This window comes from Amphiprion ocellaris, unplaced genomic scaffold (assembly GCF_022539595.1).
Source record: "Amphiprion ocellaris isolate individual 3 ecotype Okinawa unplaced genomic scaffold, ASM2253959v1 Aocel_unscaffolded226, whole genome shotgun sequence".
NCBI lineage: Eukaryota > Metazoa > Chordata > Actinopteri > Pomacentridae > Amphiprion > Amphiprion ocellaris.
The window spans coordinates 13,383-32,759 of record NW_026559396.1 but is presented as its reverse complement, the minus strand read 5'-3'; the positions used below and the strand labels follow the sequence as shown (position 1 = coordinate 32,759).

Genomic DNA, 19,377 nt, shown 5'->3' with positions numbered 1-19,377 from the left:
CAACAATAACAGAGAACCAAGTTGCAGTGACTGAGGTTCTTCCTGTGACAATGGTTCACAATCCAAACAATTTTTTCAATAAAGGTTTTTGTTTTTATTGACAACAAACTTGTACAAAACATTAAAAAAAAAAGAATCAATTCTTGCAATTTCTCACAATAATCTATAAATACAAAAGGCAATCAATGCAGTCAAATGGAGTCGAGTGGAATGGAGTCGAGTCGAGTCGACACCAGAATGCGGCAACAATGACAAAACTCCTTGTGCAACATCCTCCAGGAAGGTCCGTGTCGCCTTTGAAACATTCATCAGTAGGTCAGTTCAAAATCCAGCCAGTCACGCTTAAGCAGGTGATTTATTTTACGCAGACTACACTTTTATCAGTTCCCCCCCCCCCCCCCCCTTGATAGAATCTAAAAGCACAGATGTCAGCAAATGATGGTCTAGACTAAACAGTGTGTGCTTTCATTTCTTACCCATTTTCAAATGTCTTTGAAGGTTGTTAGGTCTTCATGGCAGAATGATTTCCACCTTCGTGGAAGCTGAAGGTTTCTGCTTGAATATTTCTGATCTTCATCAGGTGTATTTGTTACCCGGTAATGCTTTGTAGCAGATGGTCTGGGGGAGGAAAACATCAAAAAAATGTGTTGAAGTATAGAAAGCTGAAAGCCACACACTAGTGCATGTATATGAAGCACTGCATTTTATCCATGAGGAAATTCACCTGTGTGGGTTTTAAACGTTTATGAGGATTTATACATGAATAACCTAAACTAATCCATCAAAACCGGATACTTACCACGGGAAGAAACTCAGCTGAAGGGGTAGGTAGGAAACCCAAACGGGAACCGGCAGGGGCACGAGGGCAGCGTCGTGTCCAAGAAGCTCTGGTGGTCACGAGTCGACGCAGGATGTGCGCGTCCGTGGTGGAGCAGGGAGTGAATGACAGAGCCGGCTTATATGCTGGGAGGTGGAATTGCAAACAGGTGACTGGTGTGAGCCAATTACGGCAGCTGATTCTCATTGCTGCAATCAGACTGCAGGCAGGTGGAACAGTCAGGGAGGAAGGGCTGAAAGCGGACAAGCAAAATCTGATTAGGAAAACAGACAAGACTACAAAATTCAACAAAGACTCTAAACTAACAACAGAGGGGAAATTTAAGAAAACCATAAATGAATAACCTAAACTAATCCATCAAAACCGGATACTTACACCGGGAAGAAACTCAGCCGAAGGGGTAGGTAGGAAACCCATACAGGAACCGGCAGGGGCACGAGGGCAGAGTCGTGCCCAAGAAGCTCTGGTGGTCACGAGTCGACGCAGGATGTGCGCGTCCACGGTGGAGCAGGGAGTGAATGACAGAGCTGGCTTATATGCTGGGAGGTGGAATTGCAAACAGGTGACTGGTGTGAGCCAATTACGGCAGCTGATTCTCATTGCTGCAATCAGACTGCAGGCAGGTGGAACAGTCAGGGAGGAAGGGCTGAAAGCGGACAAGCAAAATCTGATTAGGAAAACAGACAAGACTACAGAATTCAACAAAGACTCTAAACTAACAACAGAGGGGAAATTTAAGAAAACCATAAATGAATAACCTAAACTAATCCATCAAAACCGGATACTTACCACGGGAAGAAACTCAGCTGAAGGGGTAGGTAGGAAACCCATACAGGAACCGGCAGGGGCACGAGGGCAGAGTCGTGTCCAAGAAGCTCTGGTGGTCACGAGTCGACGCAGGATGTGCGCGTCCGTGGTGGAGCAGGGAGTGAATGACAGAGCCGGCTTATATGCTGGGAGGTGGAATTGCAAACAGGTGACTGGTGTGAGCCAATTACGGCAGCTGATTCTCATTGCTGCAATCAGACTGCAGGCAGGTGGAACAGTCAGGAAGCAGAGAGACACAGTAGAAAGTTTTAATCACAGATTAAAGTGTGGCTAAATGCAAAGAAGAAAAAACTTGTTTCTTCAGCACAGTCCATAGCAGTTCTCAATGGGGGTTAAAGTCAGGAGTTAGAAACCATGTCTAAACCTTAATTCTTGTGCCGTGATTTAACCATTCCTTTACCATTTTTTTGGTCATTGTCGTGTTGGAAATCACTTAACTCCATCCAAGATCCTTCTGGCTGATGATTTGAGGTTTTCCTGAAGAATGTGGAGATAATCATCCACAGAGAACCAACATGCATGAATGTTTTTTGGGACAAAGACAACGTGTTCGTTCATTTTCGCAGCATTGAAAATTTAAGAGCTATAGCAGTCACTGAAAATTCAAGATTGCCACAATATGCACGGTCTTTACAAGTGTATGTAAGTCTTTTTATCACTACTGTACATACTAACATCAGCATGATAACAAGCTTACCCTGACATTTCTCATGGTTGTTAGCGTGGCCCAGAAATGACAGATCATATATTTTCTACATTTGTTTTTGATGGTTCAATACAGTGCCAGTTTGTATTCAGATTTAAATATTTTTGTCCTCATAATTTGCCATATTTTTGTCAAAACACTCAAAGTTCTTAACATATAAGTATTTGAGAAATTCACATTTTGCTTTGATAATGGAGCTACATGGGAAGCTTAGGTTTGCCCAAGCTTATTTCATTCAGAGGCCAATTTTCCAAACTACTGTTGGCACAAAGAATCACCCACAGTTTTTTTGGAATCATCCTCTGGGAACCATAAATGCTTTTACAAAATTTCACTGGACAATCTATCCAATGGGATTTCAGACAAGACCAAAATGGAGCGACTGAAAGAGCAACATTTATAATCCATAGAATCATATTGAATGCTATGGCTAAAAAACACAGACTACTGCCTGGACATCAGTGTAGATTAGTTTAAACCTAGAGATCGTGATGTTATCTTTATATTCAAATGGGAATCAGGAATTAAAACAATGCAAGAAATAGGCAGAAAAGCGAGAGAGCCTGGATGTGTGTTTGACCCAAAGAGGAGTTTTAATAAGCTGAACAAACATACTCCTACAACAGCCTTTTCATATTCAACCCAACACTTAACTGAATGGGAAGACAGTTATCATGCACACTACTTCTGGCTCTCAGGCTCATTCACCAGAATACATGTCACTCTTTGTTTGTATAGTACTCTTTTGTATGTTATGCCTTTTATCCTTCACCGCCTAGTGTTTGCTAAATAATGAAAGGATATCATCTGTACGTTCTTGTTTAGCATGTTGCCACACCTGTGAATTGAATTATGAGTAATTATGTATTGTAAGTTATCATGAACACTTTTCTGCTCTGACAGGGATAGCTTTCACGGCATGTGTTTTTTTTCTGCCCACATTTTGGTGATTTCAGCCTCCAGGCTTCAGCCTTACCTATCCACCACCTGCTCTGTAGTTGGTTACCAAGCAAGTCCAAGGAATTTGTGCTTGTCCTCCTTGTTTTTTTTGTTTTTGTTTTCTTTTTTGTAGAATTTTTCTGCATTTGTTAAATCCATTCTCCACCTGTTATTCAGCTCTTGGGTTGATCATTATTATTGTATTATTATTATTATTATTATTATATTTTTATTATTTTATTATTAGTTATAACAAAGGCCTATATTTTTGCTGAGAGAAAAAATTCCTTTGTTTGTCAAATGGAACGGGGATGCATTCATTTTTTGAAATGGCAATAAACTGTTTGTTTGATGTCAAAACAACAGCGACTGATGGAACAGTTCATATGCAGATAAAATGCATTCCATTTTAACATTAAGAAGACAGTTTGTACAAGAAAAATACTTTTTACTGAGAGAGGAGTCAAACCTGGGTTATTTCATCTTTGGCTCTATTCCTGGCTGATAAGGTGCAATGCATACAAATATCCCACCTCTGTTTGGTGGGATGAAAAACACATTAAAAGTCATCTCCCATGGGTATAAAGCTTTAAAACATTGACACCGACTTTGAAAAACAAAGTTATACAATAACACTGAATAAATCATTAAAAAACATGACGAAAAAATAGCAGAGGTAAAACAGGGAGTGATAATGAAAAATTTTGAGGGGGCCCACATAGGTGAGTCCTTGGACTTTATTTACTTATTTTTCCAAACCAATGCTCCAGGTAAGAAGGCTTCAGCAGCAGGAGGCTTAGCAGAGCCTAACGGAAGACAGAAGGGGAGCATGCTGTGCTTTAAAGCTAAATTCAGCTAAATCAATAGTAAATCACAGGGAGACGTGAATGGGAGTAAAGTATGTTCTTCTCCTGGAATTTGTTGAAAACCAGCAGCAGCAGAAACTGCAGTGTTAGTATGAGAATGACTAACGGGGTAAAGCAAACAGTAGATCATGCAGTAGAGCTGCAAGGATTAATCACAAAGGTGCCGGTCAGTAGAAGAAACCGTGACTTTAAAGGTCAAACACTCCCGTTGTGGGAGAATGTTAGGGGAAAAAGCGAGCCTCGATAATGAAAATCAGGGTAGGGATGCAAAATTCATCTCCAGCCAGCTAAGAAAACCAGGAAAATATCATCAGTATAGAGTTGGAAATTAGTGATTGTGATGTTTATGAAATATGCAAGCAAATGGTGACACATGGAAGACAAATGTAGTTTTAAAACAACTGCCCCCTGTAGGGACAATGCTGGCGGCACACAACTTTCTCAAATAAAACCACAGAATGATTGTCAAAATCATTGGCAATGTTTTAGAAATAAAAGCATATCGCTAGTTCTAATACTGGCAGTGGAGGTTTGGTTACAATAGTTAAAAAATACGATTGATTTAGTTTCACTTTACTAACTAAGGGTAGTTTATTGGAATGTCTGTTGTTCTCAGGCCTCTTTTGAAAATGAGACTAGATTAAATAACGTTTAAGGAGGGCTTTTATTTCACAGTTAAGATAATAACCACTTTGTCAAACATGAGGAAATATCACAGTAAAAAACTAATTTCTTCCGTGTGGATGAGCATATGACGTTTCAAATAACTTGACTGCCGGAAAGATTTCCCACACTGGTTACAACAATGTGTTTGTAGACTGATCCAGCTCTCCTTTACTGAAACCACTCCCACCCTCATCAAGACATCTGTACAGATCCCAGCAGGTCTGGGTCCTATGGAGCAAAAAACAAAGTGTCAGTCACAGCAGTGCAAGAGGACAATAAATGGCAAATGCTACTGAATTACACAGGAAGAGGTAAGGGTGTAGCAGTACACAAAAATCACTGTTGGGCACACACACACTCAGCTTTGAGATCATGGTTCATTATGTTCAGAGCGTAAAATGGGAACAAGAAATACAAAGCATTACAGTGCTTCTTTTATCCTTTATTCAAATTAAACACGGGTGTGATGAACAGACTATGACTGCATTTTCTCAAAAAAGCCTGTCAACACTGCTGTAAGTGGCAGCAACTTACTAACAACAAAGTAAAATTTACAAAAGTAAATTCAAATCTTTTTTTTTTTACGCTATTTTTTTGGCTTTTTATCGGCTTTATTTAGGCACAGTGAGATAGAGACAGGAAACAGGGGAGAAGAGTTGGGGGAAGACATGCAGCAAAGGGCCGCGAGCGGGAATCGAACCCGGGCCGCTGCGTCGGGGGGCCAGCTCTGTACATGCGTCACCCGCGTAACACGTTGAGCCATACGGGTGTTACAGCAAGGCCTTGAAGCATTTGGAAGATTATAGAAGTGCATATTGTGCTGACCTCAATATCATCCAAAATAACCAACACAAATGTGTGTAAAATGTTGATAGCTGTTTTATACAGCTAAAACAAAGGACACCGATGCATATAATATGTGTACAGGACATTGAAAACATATCATCATGTTCATTTTATGTTTACCCAGTCGTCCTCATCAAATTAAGAAACGTCATTAAATATGAAGCAAAAAAAAAAAAAAAGTCAATCATTTATTTAGAGACTTTAAAGATTGAATGGAGTCAAACTGACCCCAAAAGTAATAGGAGGGCTAACTATATAGAGCAGTGATCATCAACTGGCGGCCCGCGGGCCGAATCCGGCCCGCCGAACCGTCCAATCCGGCCCCCCGACTGGATTCCAAAATTGTGAGGATCAAAGAGAAAATATCATGCGGTCCACACTATTAAAGCAACTGAAAACAACAATAACTGAGACTCTTAACTATCAGTAATCCCCACCATTTATGACTCTATTTAGGCTACATTCCGAAATGAGGACAGACTCGCTGCACTGTTTAACATTTATTGTTTCACACAGTTCTTTTTTTTAACATAACTTTTCCTCATGCCCTTACTTAACATTTGGTTTTTATTTCAAAGTCTCAACAACAAGCTTCAAACTAGTAGACTTCTCAGGACAAAAAAAGGAGGAAAAACCAACTGGCATAACTTAAAATAGCATGGTAAATAAATACTAACCTGGTACCAGAACAAAACAGGTCACAAATAACGTTCGCACATCAAATAAAACGTTAAGTGGGCTATAGCGATTTCAGATCACAAGGCTGAAATGGGCTCCTCACACTGCTTAATGGCTGAAGTTACATTTCCCCTCTGACACCAACTTTTTCACATCAGGCTTGGCCGCTGTCAGACTTATGCGCAAACAGTCCTCCAAAGACTGGTTTGACAGTCGGTTCCTCTCGTGTGTTTTTATCGAGTTCATCTTGGAGAACGCAGCCTCGCAGGTGTAGGTTGAACCCAACATGGTGAGCACATACATAGCCAGCGTCTTCAATGTGCCATAGTCCTCGGGACAAGACATCCAGAATGCGCTCAGGCTTTCAGCACCATGGAGAGCAGCCTGGATTTCAGCCAGCTCGCTCTGAATGGACGCCTCGTCCAACGGCATCATTTTCACTACGTTTGTGGAGAATTGTGGTGTTGTCCTCCAGCAGAAGCAATGCCAGCAGCTCCTCTCGGAAATCTTTGCCATCAAAGTATCTGACAAAAACGCACAACTGTGAAATATCCGTGTTGTCAGTGGACTCATCAATAGCCAGTGAAATGTATTTGGCTTCCTTGATCCCGTCAATGACAGCTGGCTGGACATGCTCTGCCAAGACGTGGACACGACGTGCAGCAGCTGAAGCAGAGAGAGGCATTTGTTTGACAGATGCAATAACTCTGTCCATGGATTTGTCGGGGGCACCGTTCCTCCAGAACGGTGACCATGCTCTCCTTTAAAAGCTCACTTTCCGTGAAAGGCCAGTTATGTTTGCAAAGCACCCAGGCAGCCTGCAGAGATGCACACCTTACTCTCTCTTGATCAGTTAAAGTTCGAGTAATAATGCCATTTGCACGGGTGCAGGCAGATTTCAATGTGGCCATTTTTCTCTGACGGGCCTCTGACTGCTCAGGATATGAATCCTTGAAATTTGTATGTTTAGTGTTGTGGTGACGGCGCAGATTATATTCTTTTGCAACAGCAACAGTTTCGTTGCAAATGAGGCATACAGGTGACGCATTTCGGAAGGTTGGCATGATAAATGCCTACTTTTCAGTCCAGTCATTATTAAAGGATCTGTTTTCCACATCCCTAACCTAAACAGCTACCACAGCATTCTGCAGCACCATGACGAACCCTCTGGTCAGGAGTTTATCCTACAGCAAGATAATGACCCAGAACATCAGTCCACGCTCTGCCAGAACTACTTTAGGAACAAAGAACCAGACGATGAGCTTGAAAACATGGGAGTGTAAGCACAGTCTCCAGACTTCAACCCCATGGAGCTGGTTTGGGATGAACTGGACAGAAGAGTGAAAGTAAAACAACCTACAAGTGCCACACATTTATGGGAACTTCTGCAACAGGGTTGGGAAGAACTTTCTGAAGAATATTTGATTTCTATTGTGGAAAGAATGCCACGAGTGTGTTCAGCTGTTGTATCTGGCAAAGGCGGCTACTTTGATGAGTCAATAGTTTAGAATACATTTTGGTTTCTAAATAGGTTTTTTTGAACATCATTTGTTTATGTGTTCTATGCTTTCATTTCAGAGTACAATGAGACATGAACATGCATACTTTCCAATACAGAACTGGAAACATTTAGGTGTTCTAAAACTTTTGACCGGTAGTGAGTGTGTGCGCACACACACACACACACACACACTCATGAACGCACACAGGGAGAGAGAGCAATGTTTCATACCTTATAGGACATAAGATCAGCAAGAAGCATGACGTGACGCCGGTCGATGCTCATTCCGTGGTTGACCATGGTGTACTGAACCTCATTGATGATGGTGGATCTTGCAGCCTCAATACCCAAAGTCCTCTCAACCTGAACAAAGACACAGAGCAGCTTGTAAAGAAGAAAAAACATTCTGACATTAGTCCAGGATGTTGGGTAGAATATAAATATATAAATTGGATTAGTCAAGAGGTTTAAATTTCTTACTATAAAAATAAAGTGTCTTGAGACAATTTGACCTCTAATTGGTGTTATATAAATAAATTGAATTAAAACTGTATGTATCTTGTAATGTTGGAGTAATTCAGCCATATATGTTGGAAAACACATTTTCTTTGGCCATTAATCAGTTGATTGTTTTCTCCACTAATTCATTTCTTGTTATGGTTTATAAAATGTCAAACCCAAATATATTCAGGTTACTGTCATAAAAAACAAAAAGATTTACATTCATGATGCAGGAATCAGGCAGTTTTTCACTTTTTATCTTAGTATAGTCAGAAAGATAGTTGATAATGTGTGACTTGTTGCAGCTTGTGAGCCGTAAAAGGTTTTAATCTTTGGGGCCAAGTGTCAAAAAACATTTAGAAACCAACATCAACAAAACACTCAACAAAGATTTGAACATCATTAAGGGGAAATCCAACTTTTGCATGACAATGTCTAATTAAAGGACATTAATTTCCAATGTAAAAGTGTGATATTCATCCTCTGGAGCTTTCTCTTCACATCGTCTTCCACCTGGACTGGTTTAGTCGGGAGCATGTGCAACAAACATTTGAAAAACTGCACTTTAACATCAATGAATGACACTGAAGTTTAATCTCTACATAAATGAGACTGAGTCTGGATGTGCTGCTCTGTCATTAACTCCTAAGTTCAGGGAAAGTTCAAACAAAAGAGGACAGTTCAGATAAGACTTGAGAATGAGCTTATTCTGAACAAACATCTCAGACTTTCTGAGCTTCAGCACCTCTAGCAAGATATTTTAACAACAAGCAACTCAAGAGATCCAAAGGTTGGAGAGAGTTAGCTTTAGCTGAGCCAAAGAACATGTGGGACGTTAATCTAGCAAACATTTCAGACTTTCTCTGTGAATTCTGAGAAATAATTTCCTATTTAATGACAGAGCTACACATCTTAACTCAGTCTCATTAAAACAGACTCTAATTCAGTGTCATCCATCCATATTAAAGTGCACTTACCCAAAATGTTTGTTCCATGAGCTCCAACAAAACCTGTCCAGGCAGAAGGCCACTTTGACAAACAGGAAGTGGACGATTCCAAGAAGATTTATATTATTTTTATTCATTCACTCACACATTCTCACTCGGCAGTGGTAAACTACGTTTGTAGTCACAGCTGCCCTGGGGCAGATTGACGGAAGCGTGGCTGACAATCTGCGCCTACGGCCCCTCCGACCACCACCAACATTCACATGCATTCATACTCCAGTGTGAGTAGCAGCACTGGAGGCCAGGTGGGTAAAGTGTCTTGCCCAAGGACACAACAGCACATGACTAGGACAGAGTGAGAATCAAAACGCCGACCTTTCGATCATTGGACGACCCGCTCTACCACCTGAGCCACAGCCACCCCACGGTAGGTATAATACATTAGCTCAAATACATCACTAAAAATTGAGCTGTTATAAATTAGCTGTAGTACAATAGATGCAAACAAATGAACGCTCGGGCTGGGGCTGGAACTATTACAAATTCACAATCTGCTGTTAATGTCTTCTCTGGAACTTTTACACTGCATGCTGTGACCTCTGACCTCTTCATCATTCTACTAACAAGTCAGGACTCTGGGATTAAATCTGGGAAAAGTCATGTTGTTGATGGACCAATAGATGGCAGCAGAGACTCAGACACAAATCTCTGTCCCTGCAACCCATCAATAATCAATAATAACACTGATACATTATCAACCAATCATATTTTGGTCATTTTGTTCATATTTATGGTAGTTTCATCTCATATTTTGGTCATTTTATTCATATTTGTGGTAGTTTTTTTGTCATATGTTGGTCATATTATATATATATGTATTTCTGGTAGTTTTATCTGTGTGTGTGTGTGTGTGTGTGTGTGTGTGTGTTTATACATATATGAAGAAATGTGTAAATTGAATGGAAAGTCCAGTGGGAGTCTGAGTGTCACCAAGTCAGAGTTTATGTCTCAACTGCGGACGTTAGAGAAGACAGGCGGAGACAGTCTTAGTGGGCGGAGCTAAACTACCTGAAACCTGTGTTTCATTCGTTATAGATCTCATTCCGTCATTCTGAAATCAGTTTATTTCTCCCCCTCTTCTCTGTAACTATTTAGTTTAGAATTCTTTGCCTCTCCTGACAACTTTTGATAGAACAGCAGAAAAATACCTTCAATTATTACAATATCACTGTGATTCTCCACTGTGTATTATGCAGAATTGTAATATGATAGCAATTTATTTGTGTTGTGTTCATTATTGATGCCTTTAACCCTTCCATGCATAGAGGTCATGACAGTGTGCAGCTCTTCTAAAGCTGTTTTCTTGTATGTGCATGAGTTTTGATGGCATAGTTGGACATCAGCCACTACAGTGGATCCTATTGCATCATTTCTTCCACTGCCAGTGATTGGCTAGCCATTGCAAATTCTTTTTTAAAAAAAGAGTCAAACCAAGATGGCCGGCAGGCAGCCAGAAACACCAAGTAGCTCATTTTCTTTTGTTCAAGCCTTCTATAAAAAAGAGACCTTTGCAGGAAAGAAAAATATGGTGACATCGAGGAACATCTAAGGAGTTATACAATTGCAAAATTTTCCAAGTATTGATGTTATATTGGGAGGCAATTATGATTAATCTCATGTCCACTAAAGTGCACATCATGCATCACCAGCTATATTTCAACTACAATTCATTGGCCACAATTAGGCTATTACTGCCGCTGTTCTTGAAAATATGTCATCTGAGAGACTTGGGAATCTATACAGGAGAGTGAATCCCTCAATGCTGTTTGAATTATTTATGCATCAATTATTTTATTTTATAGTTCACATCACATTTCACAGTTCAATACACTGTATATCATTTTATCCATTTGTTTGTTAAATCCATATTTCTAGAGCAAAATGCATGGTGGCCATCTCAGTGGACATGTAAATATATTTTTTAGAAAAATGGGTTGAAATAAAATAAAGTTCAAACCTTGTTTTTCATGCCTAAAGATGAATAAAAACAATTGGGGGAAAACAAAATCCTGACTGAGGTTATCATAATTCATGCATGAATGGGTTAAGGCGACATACCAAACAGTGACGTTTTAATTCCTTTTTGGACAATATACTAACATACATGAATTATTGACACACAAACTTACAAATTCTCAAAATACAAGCTCCTCAACTCTGTTCTTGGTTACAGTGATTCATTAGATGTACTTCTATTTTTCTTAAATTACCATGTTTTCATAGCATCATCAAAATTTAACTGAGTTTTTTTTTTTTTCACAATGTGATTTCAACATCATCAAAAAATGACCTGTGCTTATTCTAGTGATCTTTTTTGGTAATATGTTTCTTGACTACCACCCATTTGTGCTTCTATCTGCCTTCATCTTTGCAGACGGTGCCAACATGATTGACAACAGATGAGATTGTTCTTAATTATTCATTTGTAAGAACTTCAAATTTGTTATTTTTAACTGCTCTAAGCCTCAAGCAGAGAAAGCACAAACCTCCTCTTTGGTATTATCTGACCACGACATCATGACGATTTACTCTAATGAAGCTGGTCGAGTTTTGAGGAAAACACTTTAAATGAACAAGTCAAGTATATTCTAACCACCTGGAGCCTGATGTGAATCAAGAAACATGATGTTCCTTGATGCACATCAGGTGCTGCTGATCTGATCTGACCTGACGTTCAGCCACAGCATCAGTGTCTGATGAAGATAGGACAGCAGATCAGTCCTGTCTAACATCCTACCTCTGTTTCCTCTCACCTGAATCTTCCAACAAACTCCCTGACGTTCCTCCATCTGACGAGCAGAGTCCGTTCAAAAAGTTCACATTTAGTGCCAAAAATATTCATTCAAAGATGAAGAAACCATGAAAAGATCGATGAAACTACTTGAAGGTTAAATAAACTGCAGCGGTGGGGCTTGTGTGTTGGTGGTCTGACCCCGTCAGGTGTGTCTGAGTGGAACGTACCACCTGCTCAGGTCAGCGGGGGGAACACAGAGATACAAAAGTTGAAAATCCTGGCTCTAAGCCTTAATACAGTTTAGAGTGGACTTCACAGTTTATGTCACATGAGTGCATCTACATTAGCATAACATTTAATTTCATGTAGATGAGTTTTACTGCTCCAATCACAGACTGACCTGCTGCTGACATCACCTGTTCACCTGGAGCTCACCTGTTCACCGGACCGCAGCAACAAACTGGAGAAGAACTGAGTGCTCTCGATCATGGATCAAATAATAATTCAGTGGAATCTTTACTGCAGTAACACATTTTCTTCACCATCATATAATCTGAAAACTAAAAGACTCTCCTCAGTGAAGCAGCTCGGTGAACTTTACCCACTGTGGGATCAATAAAGTTTATCCTTATCCTTATCAGAGCAGGGGGCGCTACTGCCCCTCTGGCGGACACAGGCGGTAACGACACTATTATTATTTGAGGCAAAGCTGGCCACAGTACAGATGAGCAGCACTTCCTGTTTCAACGTAAAACTATCGTAATGCTCTTAGGCTAAAACGTGGTTTTGTGAGACTCAGAAGAATCTGCAGTATGAACCAAAATGTCTTTAAAGACCACTAGCTTGTCGACTCCCTCAAATTGTGTTTGTTGTCACTATACGTTCAAAAATGAACACGTTATAGGTAATGTACAAATGCATTCGTGACCGGAAGTGTTAGCCGAGCTAGCGAAAGTAACACACGTAGCTCTAAAATCAATTCTCTCCAAGACACAGAGCTCTAGCTCCGTTTCCTGTCCCAGGTCTAATGTTTCAGCCTGATATCGTGATCAGCACCTTTTAAAGAGACGCTGCTGGTAGCGCTGGAGTTAGCTTGTCACTAGCTTCTGATTAGCTGCTAGCTCGCTAACGCTGCCATCACGGAGATGCAGCTATAGATTGTCATTAGCTACATTGTGGATTCGTTTCCTGTTTGGACGTGACTCGGACTACAACAAAAGTAATTGGAGCAAGTGGAGAGGCTAGCTGTCGTCAAATACGACTTGGTTTACACCAGAGATCCTTCTGAATCGACCTAAATCGCTTAATAATACTTTTGACATAAAATGTACAATAAAGAAAGATGCTTTTACGTTGAAGATGAACAGGAAGTGCTGCTCACCTGTAATGTCGCCAGCTATACAGTTAGTAATAATGTCGTGTCGTTACCGCCTGTGTCCACAAGAGGTCAGTAGCGGCCCCTCCTGTGACACGATCTTACATGAGAGCGATTAGATGACAGCAGAGACTCAGACACAAATCTCTGTCCCTGCAACCGATCAATCATCAATAACAACACTGATACATTATCAACCAATCATATTTTGGCCGTTTTGTACATGTTTCTGGTAGTTTTATCTCATATTTTGGTCATATTCACGGGACTCACCTGTTTTGAGAAAATCTCCACAACTCCTTGCACTGCTGGCATTTTCTGCACTTTTACAATTACATGTATTCCACAAGCCACTTTATGCTGATGTCACTTATAGTGTAGTAATACTGTATTTATTCATTTTTCATTCTTGTATATATTATTGTTATTATAATTATTATCTTTACTGTAGTAAACTGTAGTTAGTGCTGCTCTGAAAGATTTTTGCTGCTCTAACACTGGAAATTTCCCCTAACCTGGGGAGTAAAAAAGGACTGTTGTATATCTATGTGCAAGAACTGATACCCCATCTTCCTGTATATAGTCTTCTACATGGTATTTAAAAAAATCTGCGCATATATCCCTCTGGGCTGGAAACTGATTATAGTTTACTGCTACGGTGTATGGCTCTGGCATTAAATATACTACATATATAGCTGGTGGTAAATTCAAAAATATGTAGACGAGCAAATCAAGTGTAGTGAGGGTGATGCAGAGTAGATTGATGGAAATGGGCAGCTGGAAGCAGTGGGCTGGAGGAAGGTCAGCAGCAGCAGCATCCCACAGATGGAGATTAGGCCAGTTGGTGGGAGAACCACCACAGATCTGAAGCATCCAGCTCTGGGATCAGGGACACTCAGAGAAAGGACACAGGGAGAAACAGAGTGAGTGTAATGCAATAATGGTATATATACTGTATATTAAATATAATGGTAGATAGAGAAGGGCTCAGTGCATCCAGAGAGGTCCTCCAGCAGCCTAGGCCTGTAGCAGCAGAACTTGGGGCAGAACTAAGGGACGTCCAAGAGGAAGACTCCAGCTGACCCCCTCAGGGTCCCCCAGTCAGTCCTAACTATAAGATTTGTCAAAAAGGAAGGTTTTAAGCCTGGTCTTAAAATTAGAGAGGGTGTCCGCCTCCAGAACCCAAACTGGGAGCTGGTTCCACAAGAGAGGAGCTGATAACTGAAGGCTCTGCCTCCCATTCTACTTTTAGAGAGAAGTTACAGGTCACTTCTCCAAGTAAGCCTGCAGTCTGAGAGCGAAGAGTTCTGCTAGGATAATATGGTACTATCAGGTCTTTAAGATATGATGGAGAGTGGTTGTTAAGAGCTTTATATGTCAGAAGAAGGATTTTGAATTCTATTCTACATTTCACAGGAAGCCAATGAAGAGAAACCAGCATAGGAGAAATATGATCTCTCTTGCTAACTATCGTCAGTACTCTGGCTGCAGCCCTACACTGCACTACACTAACACTGATTTAGCAAGTCTGAGTTCTGAACCGTGGCTTTGGTACCAATAAGCTGGTTTTGTGTAATAGCCTAAAACTGCCTCAGATTGTTGACTGTGGTCATAATGACTTATTTACTGAGCATTGAGAAACCTGCTTCATGAAAAAAAGAAAAGCATATGAATAACATAAAATGATATGATATAGAATAATAATTATAAATACAGTGATGTTACTTTGAACAGGTGAATGATCAGGGAGCCTCTGTCACTCAGGTTGTCTACAATCTGGAAGTTACTGATGTAACGATGCACTGAATTGGACAGCTGGACACACACATAAACAGAGTCAGCTGTTAGCTAGTTAGCAACGCCGCCGTCCTAAACATGCGATCATTCGTGTCTCATCCATTAGAAGGTCATTATCATGATGTAGTAAACTTTTTACAAACTTTTATTTAAAATACTACATTCATTTTAAAGACACTTAAATACACCATTGACACAAGCTTTCAGATTTTTCTGCACTAGCACTAGAAGGTGATTACCATCTCCAGGTCAGAGTTTTCTGGGGTGAATCCAGTTGGTAGACTGATATCAAGAACCACCATCCTGACGTCTCTGGGTCCTAGAGCCCTGCTGTGAATGAGAAAAAGACCAGCACTGACAAAGGGCACGATGACTATACGACTATAATCAGCTGCTGTCACATTGTTCATGTAAAGGCATAACGTACAATCAGTCACTGATCAGATTAAAGTCTTTGAGCATGTGAGCAGCAGCATTTTAAAATGAGTCTGAAAGAAAAACCAGAGGAATCGGTCTTTACTGAGGCACACCGAGAATCCATGAAGAACTACCTGCAGCAGCAGACTAACAGATGTACCTGCATCTGCAGACCAACAGATGTTCTTCCACAGAGCTCTGACATCGTTTGTACTTCAAATACTATATTTATTGTATTATGAACCCTTATCATGCTCTATTTTTATTGCAAATAACACCGATTTGCACTTTATTGTAAATATTAACAGTTTTTTAAGCTCACCTCTGTAAATACCAGCATTTTAGGCAGATTTGGGATGTCTGTTGCATGCTCATTGGCACAGTGGCCCTCTATCTTCTATGTAACACGTGAGCTCATGCATACCTTGAATCTCCCTAAGGGAATGAATAAAGTACCTATCAGATAATGTACAGAGTGTCAGTCCACAGAGGAACTGGCACAAGATATTTTGAACTACCCAAAGCTGTGAAACTGTGCCCTGCAATTTGTAATAAGGTAGTCGATATTGCTGCCGATCTAACATTTTGCACAGTCGTGTACACGTATAACAACAACAACAACAACTACTTGATCTTGTCTGACTTTTCTACATCTGCTGGAGGCTTTTCTGGTCCGGGACAGCAGCAAAGCATTAATTAATGTACAGCTGTATATATTATATGGTGGGCTAGAGCGTATGTAATAGTGTATTTGATGTAATTATGCTCCAATGTGTTATTTTGATCTTAACAATAATGTATTCATTTGATCTTAACAAAAATAATACGAACAAAAAGTCCCTGAAGATGAGCACACACAGTCCTTGCATTGTGATGTATGCAAAACGTATGTATTTTAAGAGATTGTACGCGAGTGTTTTATAAATTCAATTTACTAAATTTACTCAGGTCAGCAGTCAAAATGCTTTGTTTTTTTTTTTTGTTAAAGTGCATTTGCTTTAATTTGTCACCCGTCTGAAGGACGTCGTGTAAAATATGTGATATAGTGTGAGAATTTGATCTACCGCTGGATCCTTCAAAAGTGACGTTGAGATCAAAGTGCTTGCAGGGCATTTTCTCTTCCACCTCATGCAGCTGATTGTAATAGGTCACAACCCGTGGTCGTCTTTCCCTGTACTGGAAAGAAAACCACATGTAAGAGGCACAGAGGAGAAAACAACAAACAAACATAAGAGGAAAAGCAGACAGTAGCGTATAAGTATTGTACTCATAAACAAAGCCCTTAGCGGCAAGGTCTTCGTGATATTTCTGAAATACATTTAGAATGGATTGTTGCGGTTTCAGCACGCCATGAAAGTGAGACTCGAATGAGGTCAGTCTTGGTTAGTAACCCCATACTCCATTCATGTCATTCTACAACATTCTACAAGTCCATTCTTATGTATCGTGATAATACCTCTAGTATTCCTTGTCCATTTCCTCGAGCCTCTACTTCCAAATCAAGATTAGCAGGCAACTGCGAACAGAGAAGAAGATTGTTTGTGAAATGCATGTGGAAAAACTCTTTTCTTCTTTTTCTAAATCAACAGTTGATAAAAGTCCAATGTCATTATACATTGCACTTGTAACTGCTAGTGCAGAACCTCAACAGAATCATTATCAAATCTGCCAGTTTCGTTCAGCTGTTTAGCTTCTTTTGTATTTAAGAGCACATTTAATAAAGGACTGAAATGCCAGACAAAGTTGGTGAAGAGTGGGTGAAGAAAATTACAAATTTAGCAGAAAAAAAGACAAATGTTTGTTTCTAGACATGGAAAAGACTCTTCCAGACCAAATGCAAATAAATATTAAGCACTAGTGTGTAAAACAGCAACTGCTTTCTAACACAACGGTCTCATAACATTTCCATGTCAGCTTGCTGTGGGTTCTTCTCCCCTGAAGCTTGTCAATTAATCCAATGAATTATTATTATTATTATTATTATTATGAGATCACTATACACAACAAGTCGGCCTAAAGGTAGAAAGCACTGAAAGATGTGCAGAAATTATATACCGACTAATCTCAGTTAGTGCAAATCACCCGTCAGGTGGGAGAAGTGCTCATCCCGCTTGTTCTTGGCTAAACAAATCATGATGAGGGGACACTCACCCAGCTGAGCTTTACGCTTCAACAGTTCAGCAGAGCGTCTCCTTCTGGTACTGCCTGGACCCTGCCCGGCTGCGGAGATGAGAGGAAAAACAGGAAAAACTAAACAAAAACCCTTACACAAGGTTTCACTGTTTCATTGCACTGGTTGTGCTTTTGTCTAACAGATGAGCAACAGCAAATGGTTACTTAAAAAAAGATTTGGACAACCAGTGTTACCTTGGAATGATATTTAGGATTCAATGGACAAGATGCACAATTATAAACAGATTCATCACAGCTTTTTAGAACAGTTTTATCATTCTGTGGTACCCATACTGTTTCAGTTTTTATCCAAGAGCTGTCCAATCCATTTCCCCCCTACACATACAACAGATACACTATGTGGAATAAAGAACTGAGTCTTGCACTGGACTGCACTTTATCACCCATCCTACTGCTCATGTGCACTAAGACTGTTTACATATTTATATCTTTTAAGTATTTTTTTTTTAAATTTATTTGTACATAGTGTGCCTTTTTCTATTTTTTTTTATATATAGCTGGGAGTCACCAATTGTAATTTCGCTGTGGGGAAACACAATGACAATAAAGATTCTTGATTCTCAATGTGTTCCTAACCCCTAAGCCCAACGCGCACAAGGAAGATATGTTGTAGTGGCTCAAAAATTGCTATAAAAGCAAGCAACAGTCCAAGAAAACACATATTTAGGTTAAGATGAGTTCCTTTTTGACACGAGATACGGGTTTTGCTCTTTCAATCGTTGGTCGCTTTTAATGTAAATCTCTTGTGAATATAGGTTGTAACCCTACACTATAAATGAAGTATCAGCTTCGTACCAGACTTTTCAGAAGTGAATATCACCTATATTTAACACACATAAAACAATATTCAGTATTAGGCTAAAACCGACATATTAAGAGATTAGTTGGTTTGTATATTATTCTCCACCCAAAGCGACTCCAGGATCGCCTCACTTTCAGCAAACACACAGTGCAAACACGGCCTTGAGCTGCTACAAGGGGAAAACTGGATTCAAAGTGTTGACAGCTACTTCCTAATGAAAGCTAGTTTATGATGTTTTTCAATGTTCACTATAGGGTTTTTTTGTGTGTTTCTTTACTGGTGTTGCTATGTATAGGAGCACCAGTCAAGAAAACAATTAAATCATTATTTTTTTTTTTCCATTTTGATTTTATTTAACCTTTACTTAACCAGGAGAGATCCTGTTGATATTAAGAACCTCTTTTTCAAGAGAGTCCTGGCCAAGATAGGCAGCAGCAAATACAAAACACAGTTATGAAATTACACAGTTAAAACATGATTAAAATACGGAGGAAAAAAAAACAATAAGAAGAAGAAGAATTAAAATCATTAAAATGGTAAATTCTACTCAAAGAATAAAAAGGCTAAAATCAGTTTGACTACCCTCCAGAAGAATAAATCCGAAGGGGGACTGGAGGCTCCCAACTTCATGTATTATTATTTAGCCAACCAAATACAATATCTCACCAAATGGATACATCCAC

The 19,377-nt window shown here is 39.8% G+C and overlaps 1 protein-coding gene across 5 annotated transcripts; it reads right to left on the bottom strand.

Annotated features, from left to right (window-relative positions):
* Positions 1-488: 488 nt before the first annotated feature.
* LOC118469666 (uncharacterized) lies at positions 489-17,921 on the bottom strand. 5 transcript variants are annotated; one of them, XM_055008801.1, is made up of 7 exons: positions 17,851-17,921; positions 17,156-17,215; positions 16,764-16,875; positions 15,522-15,612; positions 12,546-14,379; positions 8,100-8,231; positions 5,433-7,033 (listed from the first exon to the last, which is right to left on the bottom strand). In XM_055008801.1, exons 5-7 carry the CDS (start codon positions 12,597-12,599, stop codon positions 6,476-6,478), a joined length of 744 nt encoding a protein of 247 aa, XP_054864776.1. In that variant the 5' UTR covers positions 12,600-14,379; positions 15,522-15,612; positions 16,764-16,875; positions 17,156-17,215; positions 17,851-17,921; the 3' UTR covers positions 5,433-6,475. The 5 variants fall into 5 exon arrangements, 3 of the variants coding, with proteins under 3 accessions (XP_054864776.1, XP_054864777.1, XP_054864778.1); XM_055008802.1 differs by having other exon boundaries at positions 15,522-15,609; XR_008600983.1 differs by lacking the exons at positions 5,433-7,033; positions 12,546-14,379; positions 15,522-15,612; ... (1 more) ...; positions 17,156-17,215; positions 17,851-17,921 and adding exons at positions 489-618; positions 800-1,070; positions 1,214-1,484; positions 1,628-1,865; positions 12,130-12,539.
* Positions 17,922-19,377: the final 1,456 nt, after the last annotated feature.